The following is a 22,930-nucleotide window of genomic DNA, read 5'->3' on the forward strand; positions in this document are numbered from 1 at the left end:
TATTATATTTGTATTTTTATTTGTATACACATTCTTTTAAAAAAGTTAAAATACAAAAATGAACAAAATAAAGAGTGACTTTAAATTTTGCTCGTCAAGGACAGGCACAGAGGTCAACCTAGCAAAAGGTCAGGATTCATGGCCTAGGTCGGGGGTAACAGGAACTGGGTTCTTCTGAGACTTTCGGAACTTGCTCTGAAGGAAAACCCTTGGCACACACAGTCCTTCTTTTTTATTCACCGTCTCACGAAACACATACTCATTCACCTCTTCTTCGTAACCTGTGTCCAGAAAGAGCCGCGCCAGGAATTCTGGAAGACAAGCAGATCAGCAGTGCTCACAGTCTGGATGCCACTGTACCCTGAGCAAGAGTCAGTGCAGCGGGGGCTGAGAACACCTCAATGCGAGGGGTAACAAGGCTCTGCTCTGGGAGCTGACACACTCCTACTTCTCTGTCAACAGAAACTCCCAATCATCACCAAGACGTTCACCAACCTGTCGCACGCTCCTCAACCCATCAGGACTCCCCACAAGCAGCACAGGCCCAGACCCTGCACTCAGTGTACGTGCACATATACAACATGTGTGTTCATGCAGTGGGTGTGTGTGCTCACTGTGTGCTCACAGTGTTCATAGTATGTGTGCTCATACAGTGTGTGTGTGCTCATTGTGTGCGCGCTCAGTGTGTGTGAGCTCACTGTGTGTGCGTTCACTCGTACAGTGCATTCATACAATGTATGTCCATACAGTGTGTGTGCTCACTCATACAGTGTGTGTGTGCTCATACAGCATGTATGTGTGTGCACTCACTCATACAGTGTGGTCAGTGTGTGTGTTCATAGAGCATGTATGTGCTCATTCACAGTGTGTGCGCGCTCACTCATACAGTGTGTTCATACAGCATGTGTGTTCACTAATACAGTATGTTCACTTATACACTGTGTGTGCTGTGTGTTCATAGTGTGTGTGCTCACTGTGTGTACTCATAGTATGTGTGTGTTCATATAGTCTGTGTGTGCTCAGTGTGTATTCAGTATGTGTGCTCACTCATAGTGTGTTCAGTGTGTGTGTGCTCACTCACAGTGTGTGTTCTCACTGACAGTGTGTGTTCACTCAGTATGCACTCATAGTGTGTTCATAGTGTGTGCTCAGTGTGTGTACTCACTCATACAGTATGTGTGTTCATAGTGTATGTGTGCTCACTCACTGTGTTCATACAGTGTAAGCGCTCATTTACAGTGTATGTGTTCAGTGTGTGCGCTCACTCTGTGCTCATACAGTGTGTACGCTCACTCAGTGTGTGCACTCACAGCGTGTGTTTGTTCATACAGTGTATGTGCTCACTGTGTGTGCTCAGTGTGCACGCTCCCTCAGTATGTGTGCATGCACTCATACAGTGTGTGTGTGTGTGTGTGTGTGTGTGTGTGTGTGTGTACTCAATCTCTTTACATCAAGCTCCTCATCTATCCTGACATGACGAAGGGCAGTCAGGTAACAGGGTGCAGAGAAAAAAAACATCTGATGGTGACAGCCTAAGGAAAAGTTAACCCGGGTAACACATCACTACATGTTAAGTAAAACAGAAGAATGGCTATGTGACTCTTATCAAGGGCATTACTCCAAAGAATGTACTTTGAAGCACTTGCAGATATTACTACATCTTCTCAATTATTTATAATTGATTTAATCAGACTTCATGAATCCAAAACATTAAAACAAATTTTTAATTTTCACTGTGTATGTTCATGCTTTTGTAGTCTTAATGGTAATCACTAATTTTTAGCTTTATTTTTGAGTTTAAGAGAATATTTCAAGAAGTAACAAATGTAAAAATTAGAGCTTAAGAAGGTAATTATATTACGATTCATATTACAGGCATACCTCAGAGATACTGTGGGTTCAGTTCACTGCAATAAAGGCGAAAAAAGCAATAAAGTGAGCCTCACAAATTTTATGGTTCTCCAGTGTATATAAGTTATGTTTATACTATGCTGTGGTCTTTTAAGTGTGCAATAGCATTGTGTCTAAAAACACAATGTACAGACCTTAATTAAAAAATACTTTATTGTTAACCATCATTGGAGTCTTCAGTGAGTCTTAGCAGTAACATTAAAAGTCACTGATCACAAATCACCATAGCAAATATAATACTAATGAAAAAGTCTGAAATACTGCAAGACATGAAGTGAGACTTGCTCAACACAGGGTTGCCACAAACCTCCCATCTGTGAAAAATGCAGTATTTGCAAAGCACAATAAAACAAGGTACGCCTGTATAAAATAGGCTCAAAACTAATGTTCAAAATACTAAAATCATATTCAACATTTGGATTGTTTTCTTATAAAAAATGACCTTTTAAGGACCCCTCTATTAGCAAGTTTGTGTACTTAAGAAGTCTCACTTTTATAGGAAAAAAAGGTCTCTTATCTTTGTGAAACTCAAGTAATCTCAAGGCACTATCCTGTCCTATTCGCTTGCTTTCTGAGGGAACAAAGTGAAGATTCTGGTTTGCCCTCCCAGCCTTCCCAACACAGCTCCTGGCCTCATCCATAGGGCGCAGCAGAGCGTTTTTCCAATGACCCGGTTCACTAACTGGACACCCTCACTAGACAGCCTGTGAGCTCACAGCTGACGCGTAAGTGGTGTGTGTGAATGGTTTTGGTTCAGGGTTGTGCGCCTGTGTGTGGAGTCCAGTCGCCCCCACCCATGCAGTACCACAGGGACAGTGCAATCAAGGAAAGAGAAATCATGACAGATTCCAGCAATCTTACCATCAGTGAAAAAATATGATCTGGTTCCATCTTGTCTAACATAAAAGTTTTCTGCAAGTTTGCTCCCGGCTTTAAACCTAAGCATGGCATGATCATACAGCCCATAGTCGCGAAACAAGACACTTTTGCCTGGTTTTAATACCTACAAAACAAAATAAGCTGCACATAACTCGGGGACCCAGTCAGATAGAACTTACTATAAAATAAAACCTGATTATTTTACGGATGAGAATAACTTACATTTGTGACAGTGATGAAAAGGGCCAGACTGAAATGCCTGCACTATGAAGCAAAAGGCCCTGCCAAGCAAAGGTGTGGTAAGGCCTGGCTGAGTCCCATACGCTGGGGTACTTCCTGATCTGAGGAGAGCACCCTCAGAGGTCCAGTGTCACAAATAAAACACTGAAGACATCAGAGGGAAAAAAGTACCCTCACTAAAGTATTAGCACGTTCTCCCATCATTTTATTAGCCATCTCCTAATCCATGACCCTGTAAGTCAAACTGTTTCTTTAAATATCTATGTAATCAATACGTTCTGGCTTTTTACTGATGTTCTGGCCTTCCTCAGCCTGAGTTGTCAGTTCTGGGCTCCTGCATGCAGTTCTGTATGGCTTGCTCACTATGCTAACACTATGCTAAGCCCTCTACAGCTGACCAGACATTTTCTCACTAGGTCTTCATACAATTCTGGAGGAAAAGTGTGATTATCCTGAGACCAAGAAACTGGTAGCAGAAAAAGGAAGTGATGTGCCCACAATCATACAGCAGCTGCTAAACAGCAGAGTCCGAGCTCATACTTGGGTCAGAGGCATTACGAGAGGATTGGGGATATCTGTTAGTCCCGGGCAGCGACGGGAAGTGGGAGTGTCAGTCCAATTCCGTCCTCACTCCTGACAACACCAGAGAGGCTGGGAGGGAGGGTTAACACCACCCATTCTCCCCTGCTGCTGTACTTCTTGCTTTCAGGCAGAGTGCCCACAGGCCAGTGTGGTGTGTAGAGAAGGGGCGTGTGCCAGGCACCGGTGGGAGCCCCTTACCACAGCCTTTAGAAACAGGTGTCACAGAGCAGACGTTTCAAAAATTGGAAGTTAAAATCTGCAGAGCACAGTGTAACTGCTCCTCTCCTACAAAGCAAACAGCCATATGCTTTTCAGAATGAAAGGAACAAGGTACTCGCTGTGACACCTGCTTTTTAAGTGGGTATTCTTTCAAACTGTGTAACATTACCAAGTGAGAGTAGTCTTCAAAAGGGGGCATTGATTTTACTAAGTATCAGCAAGATAATCTTTAAAACATATGACATATACTACCTACTACAGTAGATATGAGGTAATTTGATATTTCCTCTTCCTGAATAGAATATGAAAGACTGTCCATAATACTTCCAAGTGTGCTGCAGATTTTCTCACAGCGAATTCTTATCAACACTTGCCGGGAGCCACCACAGGAAGTCCCACCCATTACAAAGGTCATGCAGAGAGGACCTGACAGGCAAAGGCGGATCAGGACTCGAGGGATTCCCTGGATCTGCTTGAGCATCTACCCCAAAACCAGAATCTGTCTGTCTTACTATTTTGTGCCTTTCACCAACTCTTCCGACATTAACAGAGGGCTATCCCCGACCACCTTTCTCTGGAAAAAGTCAACTTAGGGCTCTAATAAGTCTCCTGGGCATGATAAGAGTGTTTCAATTCAAACCCCTCTGATGGCTTTCTAGGTTGCCTGACAGGTTTATCCAGACTCTTGCAGCTACGCATGTGATTGTTCACAGCCTCCCAACCGTAAGAGACACGAGAAGCCTGCCTAAAACATTCTAAAAATATAGAGCCTTTCAAAGAGTTAAAAACTATTTGAGTAGTGCTGGTGTAGGATTTCATTGTTGACCCAGTGCTTGCTGCCAAGTGCCCATATCCCTTATCCATTGTGCACCTGGGAGTGCATTGGTTAACATAGTTGGAATGTAAGAAAAACAAGTAGTAGCCTTGGAATTAACCACATCAGACCTTTGAGCTAATTGGTTCTTTCTTTGTTGTAACTCACTGCACCTTTGCTCCATGAGAATGTAACTCTGTTTAGCATTTTCTGATGCTGACATAGATTAGAAATATAAAGAAAAAACACTTCAAGGGAAAACAAGTTTTCTGGTTGAGCAGCCTTTATCAAAAAAGGGTCATAAAATGTCCACAGGCCTCCAAGGCCAGAAGATAATGTACACAACATTGTTTATGGAAAAGGTATGCAGAAAAAATCCTGGTTTCAATAAAGACAAAACAGATGTAATGTTTGGGCTGACTCTGCATGACTTTGCATCTCTCATTTCCCTCTATGTACAAGTCAAGGTATAAAAGTTCCTTTTGAAAATAAAGTTATGGGCCTTGCTCACCGAAGCTTGGTCTCCCCGTGTCATTCTTTCTTTCCTTTTCTTTCTTTCTCTCTCTGTTCTTCTTTCAGGATGACTCCTTGGGGCACAGGGGCTCTCTGAATTCACTTTTTTGCCTAGGTTTCTAAGACCCGATAGGGAAGGCACCCTGCGTCTTTACCGGGGAGGGGGCATCCTGCGTCCTCACCCCACCAAGAGGGCGCCTGCGACCTCTGTGAACAGAGCAAGTTCCGTGCCAGGAGCTTTATTGGCTTTCTGTGTAAACCAAGGAAGATCAAGCCTCTTTCTCTCCCCTTTTACTTTCCTTATAGCCAACGCCGTCATCCTGAGGGTACCCCTGGATCCTGCTGGGGCTGGACCCCGGCAAACACTAGCATGCATTTAAAATACTGTCAATAAAGAGCCTTGTGCTGCGATTCATGGGGTCACAAAGAGTCGGACACAACTGAGCGACTGAACTGACTGACTGGATAAAAACATTCTTACTTTGGTCAGAAATGTGACCAAGAAGAAAACAATCTGAAAACTTTAATTTGTATGAGACTCACTTATTTTCAGAAGGAAGGGAAGGCTGCATGGGACTGTCGCTCAGGAATCTGGGAACTCCTGATCCATGGGCCAGCTCTTCCGTTAACTGGCTGAATGACCCTAGACAAGTTGTTTAATCCTCTGAATGTGCTTTCTCGTCCATAAGACAGAAATTACGGCACTAACACCTCTTCTGAGGCAGGACCGTGCCTCTGCTGGGTTTTCTCGTCCTCCCAGCAGCTCCACAAAGATGGCGGGTGACATCAGTCAGATCCTCTCTTGGTGAGTGAGGCTCAGAGCACAAGTGATTTGCCTGGGCTTTCAAGGCAAGTTAGTGGCACAGGGAAGACCAAAATCTTGTCTTCCAATAACAAATTTAGTTGATTTTTACTTTACCGTTTCATTCCAAAAATGAGGGAACTCAACTTTAAGGTTCCCATTCAGTTTAAAATTAAGTGGTTTTAGAATTTCTCCAGTGTTACCATCCTACAGTAATTAGCTCTACCATGAACAGCATGTTTCTGTGGTTGTTCAAACTGGAGAGCTGCCCAAAGGGTGTCTGACTGTCAGAGGCTGAGAGATTGCTTCTTCCGCTAACTTCCTGATGAAGCACATGATATCCAATTAACGAACCAGTCACCGTGTATGGCGGCCTCACACTGCTGCTGTGAACTCATTCCAGGTCAGCTGAAAAAGGAATTCTATTGGGGGCTAAAACAGGAAGAGGCTGAAATGAACTTATTAGCATATGAAAGGTTACAACAGAGGCCAGGTATGGACTGAGACAGCTCAAGTCAGTGTTTTGTTTTAGTTTTAACATAACATTTCATTATTACTAAAATACACACAAAATGCTATATCTTTTCATTTAAATCAAGAAGAGGGATATACTCATTAATACTCGGCTCCGTTGGACTTTATTATAATCTAATAGTGTCTCATTAAGGTTTTATTTTCCATTTCCTGGGTTATCATATGTTAACTTACTATCTGTATATTCTCTTCTATAAAAAGACTGTTTTTCCATTGTCATTCTTACTGTTACCCAAGAATTCTTTATACATTCTGAAATACTAATCTTTGTCAGTTGAATAGTTTTTTTGTTTTTTTTTTTTGCCACAGTGAGTGGCATGTGGGATCTTAGCTCCCCAAAGAGAGGACCAGGGATCAAACCCATGCCCCTCTGCAGTGGAAGTGAGGAGTCTTAATCACTGGACTACCAGGGAAGGCTCTCAGCTGAGTAGATTTTAAGTTACTTTTCCCACCTGGTCTCTCTAATTTCTTTGTATCATCTTAATTGTCTGAAGAAAACAAACTCCTAATTTTATTATATGATCTTCATGCGTAGAATACTTTTCAGTCTTTGAGAAAATTTTCCCCACTCTAAAGTCAAAGATTTTTTTCCTACAGTTTCTTCTGAAAGGCTTACACTTTTGTCTTTTCCAGTTAAGTCCTTAAATCCACCTTTAAATCCATACATGACTTTTGTATAAGGATGTGAAACAGAAAACAATTTTGGATTTTTCCTACATGGACCACCAATGGTCCCAGAATCACTTCCTGAGCAGTCCTTTCCCCAGGGATCTTCCAATGTCACCTCTATCAACTATCAAATTTCCATACATACATGGATCTACTTCTAAGCTATCATATTACATTTATCAATTTTTCTATTCCTCTGCAAATACCATCTGTCTTAATAACTGTAGCTGTAACAAGCCTTTATATCTGGTAAGGTATAAATCGCCCCATCTCCTTCTTCAGGAATGTTTTGACTCTTTATTCCTTCATGTAAATTTAGAATCAACTTGTCAATTTCCCCCTAAAAAATAAAAAGTCTACCAAAAACCTCGAACTTAAAAGGGTAAAATATAACATGAAGTGGACCAGGATGACACAGTGCACATTACTTCTTTAAATAAAGTATACAATTCTGTGGCATTGAGTACATTCATCTTATATCTGTGTAATTCTTTAATATTAATATTTTTTAATATTTTCTCATTATACAATTATACTACCTGAAAACAACGTTTTATTTCTTTGTCATTCTTTTTCTGCTGTTTTCCAGCTGACTGGGACCTCCAGCACGATGAACAGTACTGACAGTGGGCAGTGTCATCCCCACGAAGTCCCAGACACTGCTTACTCCTGTCTCCCGCTCCTTGCTAGTCCCTGGAACCTTCATCAGTGAAATCACTGGTATCCTGAATGCTCCCTTCACACTCCAGTGCGAACAACCTGACTGTCCCCTGAGGACACGGTTCTCCCTGCCACCTCTCAAGCAGGCATGTTTTCTCCCGTGGCCCTAGTGCCACCAAGTGTGGGGATGGGGCAGGGTCCTCCTTGCCCCCCAACTGCTCCTTTCTGTGCATCCCCCCTTCTCAAGTTTCAGCTCTGAACCTCCTGTCATCAGATCATACCACCACCCCCTACCCCATATTATTGCTGTTGTTAAGTCACTAAGTCGTGTCTGACTCTTTGTGACACTATGGACTATAGCCTGCCAGAGTCCTCTGCCCATGGGATTTCCCAGGTGAGAGTACTGGAGTGGGTTGCCGTTTCTTGCTCCAGGAGATGTTCCCAACCGAGATGTGGGATCGAACCCATGTCTCCTGCATTGGCAGATGGATTCTGTACCACTGAGCCACGAGGGCATCTATTAGTTCCAGGGTCATTTCCCTCAATTTCATGATGAATGTGTCTTCTGGTTTATGCTCTTATCCATACACTACTCCATTTTTAACTCCAATTAATTTCAACATACAAAAGGAAGGACAAAGTCCAGCATGCTGGATTCAATGATTCGAGCTCCTCTCTTTCAAAGACTTTGTCCTTCACCTTTTAATCACTCACTCCCACAGTAATGTTCTGAAGTCTTGCCCATACTGTGAAGGCAATACTTTCAATGTCATACAAGTCACCCTCTGACCACTCCCACCATTTTCCAGCTGCCTAACTTCCCAGCTTTCTCAGTCCTTTACTTTCACCTGAACCATCAAAGGGAAGGATGGTAAGGTGGCCTGTCTCGAGTCCCGTGACCGAGAAGTGTTACTTCACTCCCCGAGTGCTGCAGCAGCCTGCTGGTGGCTGCGGCAGCTTGAGTTCTAACAGCAACGATGGGAGAGACAACAATGACCGTGGCTGACTTTTAAGAGCACTCACCACTACTAGGCACTGCATTGGGCCCTGAGAACACATCTCATGTAATCTACCCCAAATTCCAAGATCTAGGAACCATTGTCTCAACACTCCACAGGTAATGAAACGGAAGCTCAGAGAGGTAAAGGAAGCAGCCTACATTGGGAAGTAAGGTTTAACTCGAGGCATGCTGTGTGCTCCTGTGTGGGGGCCCCTGCTCCCTCTCACTTTACTGCAGGCCTCCACAGATCCCAGGCAGCTGCTCCAAGGCAAGCTATGGCCACTAAGCCAAACAGAATTTAAGGTGGATGTTTCACACAGGAGAACTTCTCTTCATACATCGACTACACAGCCCACCTTGTAAGAACAGGGAGACTGTGAATTAAGACGGCATGTGAGCCTCAGAAGGAAGGTAAGTGAAAAGTCAGGATGTCGAACCCTCAAATGCAGGCTCGCAATCACTAACCTTGTAAATGTTTTGTAAGACAAGGTGCATCTTATCAGGGTGAACTGCAGAGAGCACAAATATCAACATGACAACATCCACAGACTCTGGGGGCACATGCTCCAGAAGGTCATCTTTGGTCAGATCACACTGGAACACCCTGCATCTTTCTGTGTCATAAAGAGGATTTTGCTAGAGAGGAGAAAAACACAAAATACCTTCAATGCAACATCCATGCTGAAACACACAGAAAAGCACACCACACGTGGAAATGCTATTTCCACGTGTACACTGCTGCACAGAACTCAACAACCACTGCTACTGAATAGCAGCTCATTTTCACATTAAAGCATGTAATATTCAATACTGCCACAAGGGGCAAGATCTCATTTTAACAAATAATTTTGTTCCTTTTTTTCCTTTAAAATTTTTTCATTTTATATTGGAGTATAGTTGATTAACAATGCTGCCTTAGTTTCAAGTGTAGAGTGACTCAGTTATACGTATACATGCATCTTCTCTTTCAAATTCTTTTCCCATTTATGTTATTAGAGTATTGCGCTGAGTCCCCTGTGCTATACAATGGGTCCTTATTGATGATCTCTTTTAAACACAACAAATTATTTTTAACTGCGTATGCAGTCTATCACATATTCCAAACTGAGTTTTTAGAAGAATGTAATTCCAGAGGGATGATAAATCAAACCCTGCCTCTGCTCCCTTAACACTCCTCTGACTCACCCACTATAACCCTGAATCCTATGAGAGGTCCTTCCAGCTCCCTTTACTGAGATGCTCCCACCCTTCTTCTGGGTATGGTACTTGCTTGATGCAGCAAGCTAAGAAAACTTTTTTTTAAAACTACAAGTGTGTTCCTGGTACATTATGGTAATAGGTTTCAACACATATATAACAGCATTATGGAGATAAATAATAAACTTTTCTTTAATGTAAGTAAGGACCTTAATAAGCAAATATATAAAGTTACAGGACAGGTCCGTTCTACTTATAACTCTGCTTATATATTGGAGTTTATTACAATCTCAACCGAATCTTCAGATTTCTAGAAATTTGATAAAGTGAATTTTATTCATCTGGAAGTGAAAACCTTTAGGAACGGCCAAGACAATTTTTAGATGAAAAACAATGGAGGAGGAGAAGGCATACTACAGGACATCAAAACACATTACAAAATGTAGTACTAAACAGTGCGGTTTGAGAATGGGGACCAATGGATCAGTGAGACAAAAGAGTGTCCCCAAACAGACCCATGTATTTAGAGAGATCATTAATGTATAAGACAGAAGACAGGTGACAAAAATGACATTAAATTTTTTAAAAAGATAGAGAACAAAGATTATGATTATCAGGAATGGAAAATGAATTTCTCACTCAATTCACTGTTTGAACAGTTAGCTCTATCCACTTGTGCTAAAGGGCAGCAGAAATAAAAGAATTCCAGCTCCAGTGCAGAGGTGGAGAGACGGAGAGTCTATCCTTACAGGGCCATGAGCGAGACAGACAGCAACTTCCTGTGAACCCATGAGAGAGCAGACGTCAAAGAACCACCAGCCACCCCGAGATGTGGAGAGGGAGAGGAGCCTTCAGGGAGATGCAGGACCCAAGCATTTGCTTACCTGAGGCCTCTAGAAAACTAGAAACGTGACAAACAGCATGAAGCTCCCAGGGCTGAAGCCACCAGGATGTCCACACCCTAGCAGGTGTTTCCACCAGGGACATCACTTAGGCTCTCACAGAAAGAACGGGGCTCTTTCTGGGGCTGGACCTTCTCAGCTCCTTTAAGCGAGCAAAGGTTTAACACGCAGGGGAAAAGTCATCTGGGCCTTGGGTCCTTGGGGCACTGGTGGAACATCACTGCCCCTGGGGAGGGCACTGCTCTGCCCAAACTTTGTCTTCATCTGCAGAGAATGGCCTCATGACCCCGGAGGATGACAGAGGAGGGGAAGGGATGAAAAAGAAAAGCTCTATTCCTGGAGAGGCAGAAACACTTGTGGGAAAGCTGCAAGAGACAGACTCTTCATGGGGAGCAGCACAACGGGAAGACCCAAAGTCAACAGGAGCAACAAAGTCACCAGAGGAGTTTGAAGTCTCATGGGCCCGTAGCAACAACAAACCTCACAGGTAACTATACCAACAACAGACTTTAACACAGAGTACAACTCCAGTCTAGATTATTACAAACCCTTATTAGCTATCCACTGCCCTGTATAACATACCTGCTGCTGCTGCTAAGTCGCTTCAGTCGTGTCCGACTCTGTGCGACCCCAAGAGACGGCAGCCCACCAGGCTGCCCCATCCCTGAGATTCTCCAGGCAAGAACACTGGAGTGGGTTGCCATTTCCTTCTCCAATGCATGAAAGTGAAAAGTGAAAGTGAAGTCGCTCAGTCGTGTCCAACTCTTAGCGACCCCATGGACTACAGCCTACCAGGCTCCTCCATCCATGGGATTTTCCAGGCAAGAGTACTGGAGTGGGGTGCCATTGCATTCTCCGGTATAACATACCTAGCTTTCAACAAAAAAGAACAAGGCACACCATAAGGCAATAAAAAACATGGTCTGAAGAGACAATCATGAAAACCAGACTCAAATATGACACAGACGCTGGAACTACAGGTTTGGACATTAAAAAACAAAAAAATTATGATTAATGTATTCCAGGCTTTAATGAAAAAGGTGGACAATATTCAAGATCAGATAGGTAATTTCAGAGATATAGAAACTACAAATCAATGGGAAATGCTAAAAATCAAAAACATAGTAACAGAAATGAAAAATGCTTCTGACAGGCTCATCAACAGGAATGCTTACTGCCTAAAAGGAATCAGTGAACTTGATGATAAGACAACAGAAAGTACACAAACTGGAAATGCAAAGGGCAAAAGAGTTAAAAACAAACAAACAAAAAAAGCCAGCATCCAAGAGCTGTGAAACAATAGCAAATGGTATAACATAGAGATAACCGGAATCCTCGAAGAAAACAAGAGCTCAAGAAATACTCTAAAAATAATCGTCAAACTTTTCCAGATTAATTAAAAATCCTCATAACCAAAACTATAAAAAGCATATCTATGTGATTATAGAACTCCAAAAACATAAAACCTTAGTACCTCAAAAGGAAATGATTATTCATTTGATGTGATCACTTAAATTCTATAATAAAACAATACCATAAAACAATGCCTAATAAACTGGAAGAAATGTTTGCAACAGATATAACAGAATATATCCGTAAAATAAGAAACAAACTGACAGAAAAATGGGCAAAGGTATGAACAGACAATTCATACTACGGTATAAGCCCAATGTGGGTGAGGGTTTTGTTTGTTTTGTTTACTACTTCATCCCAATGCTTAGAACAGTGATTGGCCTACATTAGGCTCCGAATAAACACATGTAGAATAAAGGAATAAAAACAAGCAGAAGAAAAACTAATGCTTATTTACATATCACAAAGTCTTCAACCTTATTTGTTATAAAGAATAAACAATTTAAAACATGGAGATAGTACTTTTGGCCTATAAGATTGGGAGATACAGAAAAGACTGATGGTGGGACTTCCCAGGTGGTCCAGGAGGTAAGATTCTGTGCTTTCTATGCATGGGGGTGTGGGTTTGATCTCTGATTGAGGAACTAAGATCCCACACGCTATACAGTGCAGCCAAAAAAAGGACTGATGTTAAATGTTGATGGCATAAAGGGAAAAAAATCTTTATATTATTGGTTAAATTATAAATTGGTATAATTTTCTGGATAGACAGCTGGCACTATCTATTTAAATTTTAATGTGTATGCTTTCTCCAAGGAATTCTATTTCTTCTATTGGTCACCACAGAGACATGTACACATGTGTTTTGGGGCATGCGTATAATTCTGATTACATCAATCCTACTTGTGAGAGCAAAAATTAGAAGCAATTTGAACAATCATCAACAAGGCAATTATTACTATATGGCACATCCATTCTGTGAAATACTACAAGAGGTAAATGAAATGAAGTAGTCCTACATGTACTGGGATGAAAATACTCGGCAAGATATAATGTACAGCGAAGAAAGTAGGTTATAGTACAATGTGATATCACTATTTAAAAAGTCTAAGGTGCTAAAATTGTGAAAGGTTGATGGAAAAATACATATCTGCATGTTGCCAAAGTATCCCTCACATATCTGTTAATGACAAAAAGAAGACACCTGTCCAACAGGGGAATTAGGAAGTCACCTTAAACCCAGTGACTAAAACTAGCATCACTTACAGTTGAGATTAGATCACTGCCTCCTGACAGGATGCAATATAAAAGCTACATCACCTACTAAAGTATTTTTGCTCAAAATATTTTAAGTTAGATTTAAATCTAACTTCTGGTTTACAGAAAATACAAGGCATAAAGCAACAAGTTAAACAATGATAGAAAGAAACAACCAGCCAATTTGGAATGTGGGACCTCATTACATAAAATTGCTTGCTCTCCCAAAACTCAACGTCATTGGGGAAAAAGTCAAGGGGAAAGGCAGGAATGTTTTAGGCTAAGAAGATTTAAGGTACATAATAAAGTGTAAGCTGCAGTCCTTAATACAACTATAAAATGACACTATAAAAGTTTATAAAGCAAAAGTAGCAAAATGCTGCCAATCATTAAATCTGGACACAAGTTTATGGATGTTGTCTGGTATTTCTTTCTACTTTTCTAAATAATGCTATGTTTCTGTATGTATTATACATGCACATACACAGGAAAACTACATTTACAGTGATCATAGCCGGTCCTTCAGGAAGAGGACCGGAATTGGGAAAACGGGTATAGAAGTCAGGTCCGACAAGTCTAGGAAAACAGAAACATAACAACACACGGATGGTGCACCAACCTTGACATATTCAACAGCTCTCGGAGAAAAATCACAGGCATAGGCAAAGATATCTGGATCTTCTTCTAAAAGTGGGAATAAACAGTTCCCAACCCCACAGCCAGCTTCAAGAATAGTCAATTTTTGATCTTCAAACTGAGGAAAGAGAACCCAAAGTTACAGTACACAACATCCACCTAATGAAGAAACAAACTAAAAGGTCCAGAACAGGAAACAAGGCCTCTGCCCCCTCGGGGTAGACGATTCACCAGTGAGCTGATAACCCGAAGCCACTGATGCCTCGTCTGTGTCCAACACTGGGTAACCTGGTGTGGAGAAAACAGCAGCGTAAGGGCCAACACAACAGGCTCTCAGGTTAGACTGCCTGCGCTCAAATCTGAACGCTTCCCCTCACCCTGCGTTCCGTCACTGAACAAGTCACTTAAACAGCTTTGTCCCTCAATTTCATCAGCAAGTAGAAATAACACTAACGCTAAACTTCAACATGTTACTTTAAGGTTTAAATTACAGAACACTACTGTTAAGTTCACGTAAAGGGGTGTGGTGAAGTATCCATCACCATTATCATTATGAACCCGTCACTGAAATCATTCAGTAATAACTCAATATTTACAACTTTCAGATTAGCCTTAAAGAAACAGAAAATGCCCACCAAAGTCCTCTCTCCTCTGTATTTTACAACTCAGCAACTGCTCAAACTATTTGAGACAGTGTATATCTAAGCTACAAAAATTCATGAAGCCTTTGACAGGATTCATAAATTTTTGACCTCACACTCGCCCTGGGAATGCAATAAAACACCCCTCTTCTACAGATTTTAAATGAAGAATCACTCCAACAAGGTGGGGTATTGGTTTACCTCTCTACATGATCTGAGCTCCTCAAACTCTCTGGTAGTCCAGTGTCTATCTTTGAAAAAATTAGTGCTGTTTCTTTTGTAAAAAAGGTCCCAGTTCTTCTGAGCCTCTTTTTCCAGTTTCTGCTGTTTAAAATCAGACACTAAAGCTTGGTCTCTCTTCAGTTTCTCCTCTTCTTCAGAGCTGAGAATCCTTGTCTGCAGCCCTCTCCTTTGCAAAGCAGCCATCTCCGACGTGGATGGTCATATATTGAACATTTAACACTGCTGGAGATTCTCCATTCCTCAACAACCTGAGGAATTCAAGCGGATACCACACACACAGGCAGGGTCCTCTCAGATGTGGTCCCTCAGGCTGGGTTCAAGCCTGAAGCAGCATCGGATACTTCGCAGGAAAGGAAAACAACAACAACATTCCCGTTGGGGGTTCTAGAACAGGTTTTTGTTTTTTTTTAAGATGCTCAGTTAGTGGTTCTAGAATAGTTGTTTCACTTAACATTTCAATTCGGCAAACATTTACGAGATGCTGAGCCTACACAAAGCCCGACTCCACTACAGGAGAAGAGGTCACAAAGAACAAGACACAGACCCCAGCCTTCAGGGGGCTGACATCCAGCGGCCGGGCTCTCACGCACAGAAAGGCTTAATTACAACGGAACAGTCAGTAAGCCGCTTTAGGCAAGAAAAAAAAGTCCCTCTCAAGAACTGACTGAGAAACCTTACGGTTCCTCAGGGTTCGGTGTCCGCGAAACGGGGGTGTCTTTAAAAACAACCACGACGGCTGTCCGAGACGGAGGCGGTCGGTCACCGTCGCCAAGGACGCGAGACACGGCGTTTTTCGGGGAAAACGGAGCTACTACGTCCGGGTGGCCCGAGTCCGTCTCATGAACCCGAGGGGGCGTCCTTTTCGGGAACTGAGGCCCTCGCGCCGCCCTGGGCGCGCGAAGGAGACGAAGAAGAGGCTCAGGGACGCGGAGAGTGGGGCCGCCAGCACCCTGCGGATGAGCCGGGCCGCCCAGCCGCGAGGGGCGGCGGCGACCCGCGTGAGCCTAGTCCACCGCGCGCTGGGCGCCCCAGTCAGCAGTTCTTAGGTTCCCCAAAGGGTGGGGCCGGGCGCGCCGAGCCCCCAGCCGGGCGCAGCCTCAGAAGCAGAATTTGGGAGCCACCGCGGGGAAAAAAAAAAAAAAAAACACCCAAAACCTCACTCCCGCCCCGCGGAGAGACTCGAATCCGGATTCTCCCCGCGGAGAAGACCTTCGGCCATGGCACCGCCCCCGCTACTTCCGCTGGGGGCCCGGAAGTCCCTCCTCGGCGCCGGAAGTTCCGCCGTCGGGTCTCCTCAGAGTCGTCCCCCGCCCAGACGCGTTGGCCCGAGCTCGTTTCCGGCTTGCGCGGGTGGGCGCCGGCTCGGCTCCCCGCGCGCCCCCGAGCGCTGTCCCGGGAGCGCGGCTGCCCCGGACGCCGGCGCCGGCGGCTCGGGCCGGGGCCGCGCCAGGAGGGCCGGGCGGGCGAGAGGCCCTTGCGGGGCCATGAACGGGACGGCCAACCCGCTGCTGGACCGCGAGGAGCACTGCCTGCGGCTCGGGGAGAGCTTCGAGAAGCGGCCGCGGGCCTCCTTCCACACCATCCGCTGTGAGTCCGCCCCCCGGCCGCCCTCGGCCCCGCAGAAGGCCAGGGGGCCTTGCCGGCGTTCCCTCCCTCGGGGGACCTCGGATTTTTCCTTTGGTTTTTTCCCAGCTGCCTCTTCTCACACCAGACCTTTCCCTCAGCTCCCAGGTTTTCTCCGCCTTGCGCTACCAAATGCTTCTTCCGAAGGTCTTTGGACCCTCTTGCGCCCTGAACCTCCACGTCCCCCTGTTACTACCGAAAGGCTGCGACCCCACATCAGTTTCCAGCTTCTTTGTATTCCAGCCTCTCCTCACCCCCACCGCCCCACACACAACCCGATCCCCGCGCTTCAGGAGCTCTTCTCGTTTCCTCGGGGTTGGCATCCTCCACCTTTCCCTGTTATTACCAAAGGGCTGCGACCCCGCATCAGTTTCCAGCTTCTTTGTATTCCAGCCTCCCCCCTCCCCCTCGATACACACCCCGATCCCCACTGGGGATCTCCACGCTTCAGGAGCTCTTCTCGTTTTCCTTGGGGTTGGCCTCCACTCCCTCCTGTTCCATTCCCTTCCTGTCTTCTTTCCTTTTTTTTCCTTGCCCGCTTTGGTTCTGGCCTCCCCGACGCCCGGCTGCAGCCCCAGAATCCGCAGCTCTGCACCTCATCCGTCTTCTTTTCCTCCATATATCTGTGCCAGCTTGTCTCGTGCTTTGATGTCTTTTTGAGGTCACCAGACTACCCCTGACTTTTCCTCCAGATCCAGTCCCTTGTGGGTGGAAAGTAAAATTAGGATTGGAGAGCCAGGAATAAGTTAGAGCTCGATCTATGTTTGGAAGCAAAAGCCAGCAGGCATAAGGAATGTGCAAATAGTCATTATGCAGGACCTCTTTTTTTCTCCATGATTACAGACTCTGTTGAGGGAGGGCCTTTCCACTGTGTATCCTGGGTGAAGAATTGGCCACCAGAGCATCCCACTATGATTCACAGACTCCTGGTTTCGCGTCCTGGTAGCCCCAGTACTGGTTAAGACTTGTTTTTGTCCGAGGAGTTCTTAGATGTGACTCAACACCTTGAAACAGGGCGTAGTAGATAATGAACTTCTGTTTTCCTGTGGTCACTTGCCAGCCCATTATTCTGCTTCCTGCTGACAGCAGATCAGCCCTCTGAAGGGCTGGGTTTTGGGAATGTGATAAGAGCAGCAGCATTTCCTGAGCAGTTTACTAAGTTGGTGGTGTAGCAGAATGAAGGACAGCGTGCAGTTTAAATAAGACACTTTACTGAAGTACCTGGCCTGCAGTTTGAGGCAGGTTTGTGTTAAAAGGGAGTAAGGTGGCTGTTCACACTGTGCCTTAACTGCAGTTCAGAAACATGGGCAGGATTAACCTTTGGAAATACAGTTCAACCTTCTGCTCCAGATAGCTATAGGAATATTCTTATTAAAGCTGTGGAACTGGAGTATGGCAAATCCTCACTTTGACAGTTCTTATCAAAATGCTGTGACCTTTCATGTTTCATACTGTGTTTTACAATCACAGGGTTTTAAAAACATACTCTGTCGCTTTTCATCCTTACAATAACCCTAATAAAACACCTCATTGTGGGGTAATAAGGCATGAATTTTCATCTGTCACTTAAGGGAAGGGAGTATCTTTGCTTAATGAAAAGTTATGTAAATTCTAGCCTTTTTCCTTCAAAATTATCCAGTGGGGATAAGAGGGAAAGTATATGGAGGTACAGATGAAACAATATTGTCCCAGAACTGGTAATGAAGCTGGGTGATGGTACACAGGACTCATTGTATTATTCTCTTTGCTGTTGTATATGAGAAGTTTTCCACAGTGAGATAACATTTTAAGAAATTCTAAGTGGTTTGTATTTTCTTTTATCTGAATTACAACAAATTTCCATTCTTACATGCGAATGCCGTGCAAGCACTTAATACAAGTAACCTGGTGGATAAATGCTTCTTTTCTTTCCCTTTAGATGACTTTAAGCCGGCGTCTATAGATACTTCCTGTGAAGGAGAGCTTCAGGTCGGCAAAGGAGATGAAGTCACAATTACGCTGCCACATATCCCTGTAGGTATTATTACATCGTTGTTGTTTTTTAATGTGGAATCACAGTGAATCCTCATATTCTGTTATTCCAATTTGATTTCCTCCTTTTTAAAAACTTCTAGATTTCTGAAGTGCCAACATAAGGAGAAAAGGAACTATGGGGGTCAGATGGGATAGAATTCATGCTTCCCAGGCTCCTTAGTAAAAAAAAATTCTTTGTAGTTTTTCCCAAACTCCCTTTCTCCATTTGTTCCTAAGAAGGCAAGGTGGGACCTGGCTCCTCCTTTAGACATATGTAGCCTCCCCCAGCAGCTGCAGAGAAAGAGGCCCAAGTGCCCTATGGGTATAAAACAGCAATAGCTTAGGGGCGTGGAGAGGCAGGGGCAGCATCAGCGTGGTTCGTGAATCTGGCAGGGGGTGATGTGCAGACTGGCAGTTTCAGGCAGGGCCTAGGTTCAGAGCCACAGGTTAAAAGCTGGGTGGAGAACCCTCGCAGAGAGACACTGCTAAAGTCTTACCAAGGCACCACTCTGATCACAAGGATCAGACAGAATAGTCTTAATAAACACGTGCATGTCCCAGGCCTGTCCTGGAACATGATTAGTTCTTGGTAACCAGTGAGAGAATGAAAAGGCTCTAGACAGAGAGCCTGGGAAGCTTTGTGCTGACAGAAAACTGTCTGCCAGTTCAAACTGCTGTCTCATTAGTTGTTGCCTTTGGCAGGTTGCATCATCTCCCTTTGGACCTTACTTTCCCAAATGTAAAATAAAGAGGTTAGATAAATGATCCCTAACGTCCCTTCCAGCTCTTAATTTTTACTGTATGAACCAGAAGTCAAGGAGCCAACCAATTTCTGATTCCATCCAGGGGATTAAACGATACATTCGGCAAATGTTAACATCCACCCACTGTGGTGCTGGCTCATTACTAGGTACTGAGAATATATTCTTGAAGAAAACAAGCGTGTTTCTTGTCCTTAGGGAGTTTAAATAACTGTAGGAAAACATAGCACTTACTTTAGAAAATCTAGGGAGACTTGCCTGAGGAAGTGACCTTTGAGCAGATTTGAAGGTTGAATAACTGAGAGGGAGGGAAGGGTTGGGATGTTGCAGACAGAATCCTTGTTAAATCCCTGCAGGACAGAACTTGCGGTTCTCAGAGAGGACTGGTGCCTTCTTCTCTGGAACCCGCAGAGCCCGGGGTGAGAGGAGCCGGTGCAGTGGAGGGGCCAGGTGGCTGGTTTATAGGTTTTCTTTTTGGGCCTTAAGCACTGGGCAGTCATGGAAGGCCTTAGGCAGGTTAGTGGCTTGAGGTACTTGAACCAGCCAGAACAGTGAGCCTGGAGAAGGTGTGTGGTTACTTAGCATGAAGGGGAAGCCCGGACTCTCCTATTACAAGGAAATGCAGAGATCACTCACTAGCTTTACTGCTCATAGTGAGAGCTCTACTCAGTGTCAGACAGGAATGCGTCACTTCTGTTTCTCAGTTCACACTTTGCTATTATTTGTAACATTTCCCAAATCTCTGGAAAATGTACAGTAACTTAAAAATTCAATATTTATTTCTTGATTACTTAGAGATAGTTGCACAGTTATATATTCTTGCTGTATTACTTCCTCTTTAACTCCTGGCTTCCCAAGCAAAAATAAAATGCAATCAGCTTATTCTGTTTCTTTTTTAAAAAAAAAATTTTTATTTATTTGACTGCGCTGAGTCTTAGTTGCAGCATGTGGGATCTAGTTCCCTGACTAGGAACCGAACCCGGGCCCCCTGCCTTGCAAGCACAGAGTCTTAGCCACTGGACCACCAAGGAAGTCCCCTTTCTATTCCTGTTTGGGTAGTTCTGATAAAAGATTTGATGAGATAAAGCCAGCTCTAAATTCAGTCTTGATATTCATAACTAGGGTATTTGGTTTGATTGTCTGAATTGTTCTTTTGTGGCGGAAAAGGGATCCACACCACCGATGACTGTGTTCAAGGGGAACAAGCGGCCTTACCAGAAGGACTGTGTGCTGATCATCAATCACGACACTGGAGAGTATGTGCTGGAAAAGCTCAGCAGCAGCATCCAGGTCAAGAAGACGCGGTATGTGAACAAGCAGATAAAGGTTGCTGTGCCGTTTCTGTAGACTTACCTTGTCTATTCAGTTATTTTATAAGAGTATGCCCATCTGGGAATTTAGCGTCCTGTTGGCAGGCTCAGCAGCTCCCACCTGTGTCTTCTCAGACAAGTCAATAAAATATCTTTTCCTCAAAGGCAATGAAAATAAATTATGTTTTTAAGACCTGAAACGTAGAAGTCACTGGGGAGAAGGGTGTGCTTTATGATTAAGTCAATTTTATTAATCTCATGGGAAATAGATGGGGAAACAGTGGAAACAGTGTCAGACTTTATTTTTTGGGCTCCAAAATCACTGCAGATGGTGACTGCAGCCATGAAATTAAAAGACACTTACTCCTTGGAAGAAAAGTTATGACCAACCTAGATAGCATATTCAAAAGCAGAGACATTAGTTTGCCAACAAAGGTCCATCTAGTCAAGGCTATGGTTTTTCCTGTGGTCATGTATGGATGTGAGAGTTGGACTGTGAAGAAGGCTGAGTGCAGAAGAATTGATGCTTTTGAGCTGTGGTGTTGGAGAAGACTCTTGAGAGTCCCTTGGACTGCAAGGAGATCCAACCAGTCCATTCTGAAGGAGATCAGTCCTGGAATTTCTTTGGAAGGAATGATGCTAAAGCTGAAACTCCAGTACTTTGGCCACCTCATGCGAAGAGTTGACTCATTGGAAAAGACTCTGATGCTGGGAGGGATTGGGGGCAGGAGGAGAAGGGGATGACAGGATGAGATGGCTGGATGACATCACTGACTCGATGGACGTGCGTTTGAGTGAACCCCGGGAGTTGGTGATGGACAGGGGAGGCCTGGCATGCTGTGATTCACGGGGTCACAAAGAGTCGGACACGACTGAGCGACTGAACTGACTTGACGTGGTTGTTGATACAGTACCACCAAAGGGATAAGAGTTAAGTTTACAGACTTAAAATTATAAAAGAATAATTGAGTAATATATATTCTTTTTTAGAGTTGACAACATTAAATTTTTACAGGATACATTTGAGATTATTATAATATCAAAGCTTTATCTAATTTCTTTTGAATAGTGAGCTCTCTTTTAATTTTTAATTTGACAGGCATTACATGTGTCAAATGAGGCCAATTAGATTTTATTTTAAAGTCAAATTTTATTCTATAAGTAGAAGTAACCCAGTGGTTCTATTATTGTGATACAGTAATTATTGTAATAGAGTAAATTTTAAAGAGAGTGTTACAGTCCGATGTTTTTCTGTGTATGCTTCCTCAAGCTTTTTTTCTTTACTCATTCCACAAAAAGAAAAGGTACCCACGATTTATTGAGGTCTTATCACAGGCCAGGCACTGTGCTAGATGTTTTACGTGCGTTATCCAACTTTTACAAGTAACTTTTGGAAAGGTGGTGTTATCCTTCCGTACACAGATGAAGAGACAGGGTCAGTGCGCTGGTGACTGCCTCAGGGCCGCCGGGAGTTCTGCTGGGCGGATGCCATGGAGCCCTCTCCTGCTGCTCAGTGTGTGTCGGTAGATTACCTTCTCCAGCCAGGGGCTGCGGTTGGCCTTCCAGAAGCTGTTGGTTGTGGGGGTTTCTGTTACTACTAAGTGTCATCTGGGAACCAGCAGTGTTTTATCACTTAAAGAAAGAAAGAAAGTGAAGTCGCTCAGTCGTGTCTGACTCTTTGCGACCCCGTAGACTGTAGCCTACCAGGCTCCTCTGTCCATGGGATTTTCCAGGCAAGAGTACTGGAGTGGGGTGCCATTTCCTTCTCCAGAGGATCTTCCCGACCCAGGGATTGAACCCAGGTCTCCTGCATTGTAGCCAGATGCTTTACCATCTGAGCCACCAGGGAAGCCATTGATCACTAATTTCTTTTGAATAGTGAGCTCTCTTTTAATTTTTAATTTGACAGGCATTACATGTGTCATATGAGGCAAATTAGATTTTATTTTAAAGTCAAATTTTATTCTATAAGTAGAAGTAGCCCAGTGGTTCTATTATTTATCACTTAAGTGTTTGTTAAAAATATGAGATTTCAGGACCTATTAAGTCACAGTCTGCATTTTAATAGAGATTCCCCAAAGTTTGAAAAATGCTGAGCTAGTCCATTTACAAAAGAAATTGTTAATGGATGGTACTTTCTTGGTCTGGGGTGGAATGCTCTGCGTGCTGCC

The 22,930-nt window shown here is 43.8% G+C and overlaps 2 protein-coding genes across 3 annotated transcripts in view; one reads left to right on the forward strand and one right to left on the reverse strand.

The window, feature by feature from the left end:
- Positions 1-16,300, reverse strand: METTL6 (methyltransferase 6, tRNA N3-cytidine). Of its 2 annotated transcripts, XM_055569963.1 has the most exons (5): positions 15,011-16,291; positions 14,152-14,286; positions 9,289-9,459; positions 2,773-2,914; positions 1-311 (listed from the first exon to the last, which is right to left on the reverse strand). In XM_055569963.1, exons 1-5 carry the CDS (start codon positions 15,233-15,235, stop codon positions 130-132), a joined length of 855 nt encoding a protein of 284 aa, XP_055425938.1. In that variant the 5' UTR covers positions 15,236-16,291; the 3' UTR covers positions 1-129. The 2 variants fall into 2 exon arrangements, with proteins under 2 accessions (XP_055425938.1, XP_055425939.1); XM_055569964.1 differs by lacking the exon at positions 2,773-2,914 and having other exon boundaries at positions 32-311; positions 15,011-16,300.
- The window catches only part of EAF1 (ELL associated factor 1), a 15,237-nt gene continuing 8,561 nt past the window's right edge, over positions 16,255-22,930 (forward strand). Inside the window, exons 1-3 of the mRNA XM_055569962.1 lie at positions 16,255-16,639; positions 18,594-18,688; positions 20,617-20,753. Of these exons, the coding sequence (XP_055425937.1) occupies positions 16,270-16,639; positions 18,594-18,688; positions 20,617-20,753 (602 nt within the window). The 5' untranslated portion in view covers positions 16,255-16,269. The remainder of the gene's footprint in view (positions 16,640-18,593; positions 18,689-20,616; positions 20,754-22,930) is intronic.

This window comes from Bubalus kerabau, chromosome 2 (genome assembly GCF_029407905.1).
Source record: "Bubalus kerabau isolate K-KA32 ecotype Philippines breed swamp buffalo chromosome 2, PCC_UOA_SB_1v2, whole genome shotgun sequence".
Taxonomy (NCBI): Eukaryota; Metazoa; Chordata; class Mammalia; order Artiodactyla; family Bovidae; genus Bubalus; species Bubalus kerabau.

Coding starts and splice junctions, on each gene's coding strand:
- METTL6 (XM_055569963.1), bottom strand. CDS start 15,235: ATGGCTGCTTTGCAAAGGAGAGGGCTGCAGACAAGGATTCTCAGCTCT. Junction 14,287..15,010: donor AGCTCAGATCATGTAGAGAG/GTAAACCAATAC, acceptor CTCTTTCCTCAG/TTTGAAGATCAAAAATTGAC. Junction 9,460..14,151: donor GAGCTGTTGAATATGTCAAG/GTTGGTGCACCA, acceptor TCTCCTCTCTAG/CAAAATCCTCTTTATGACAC.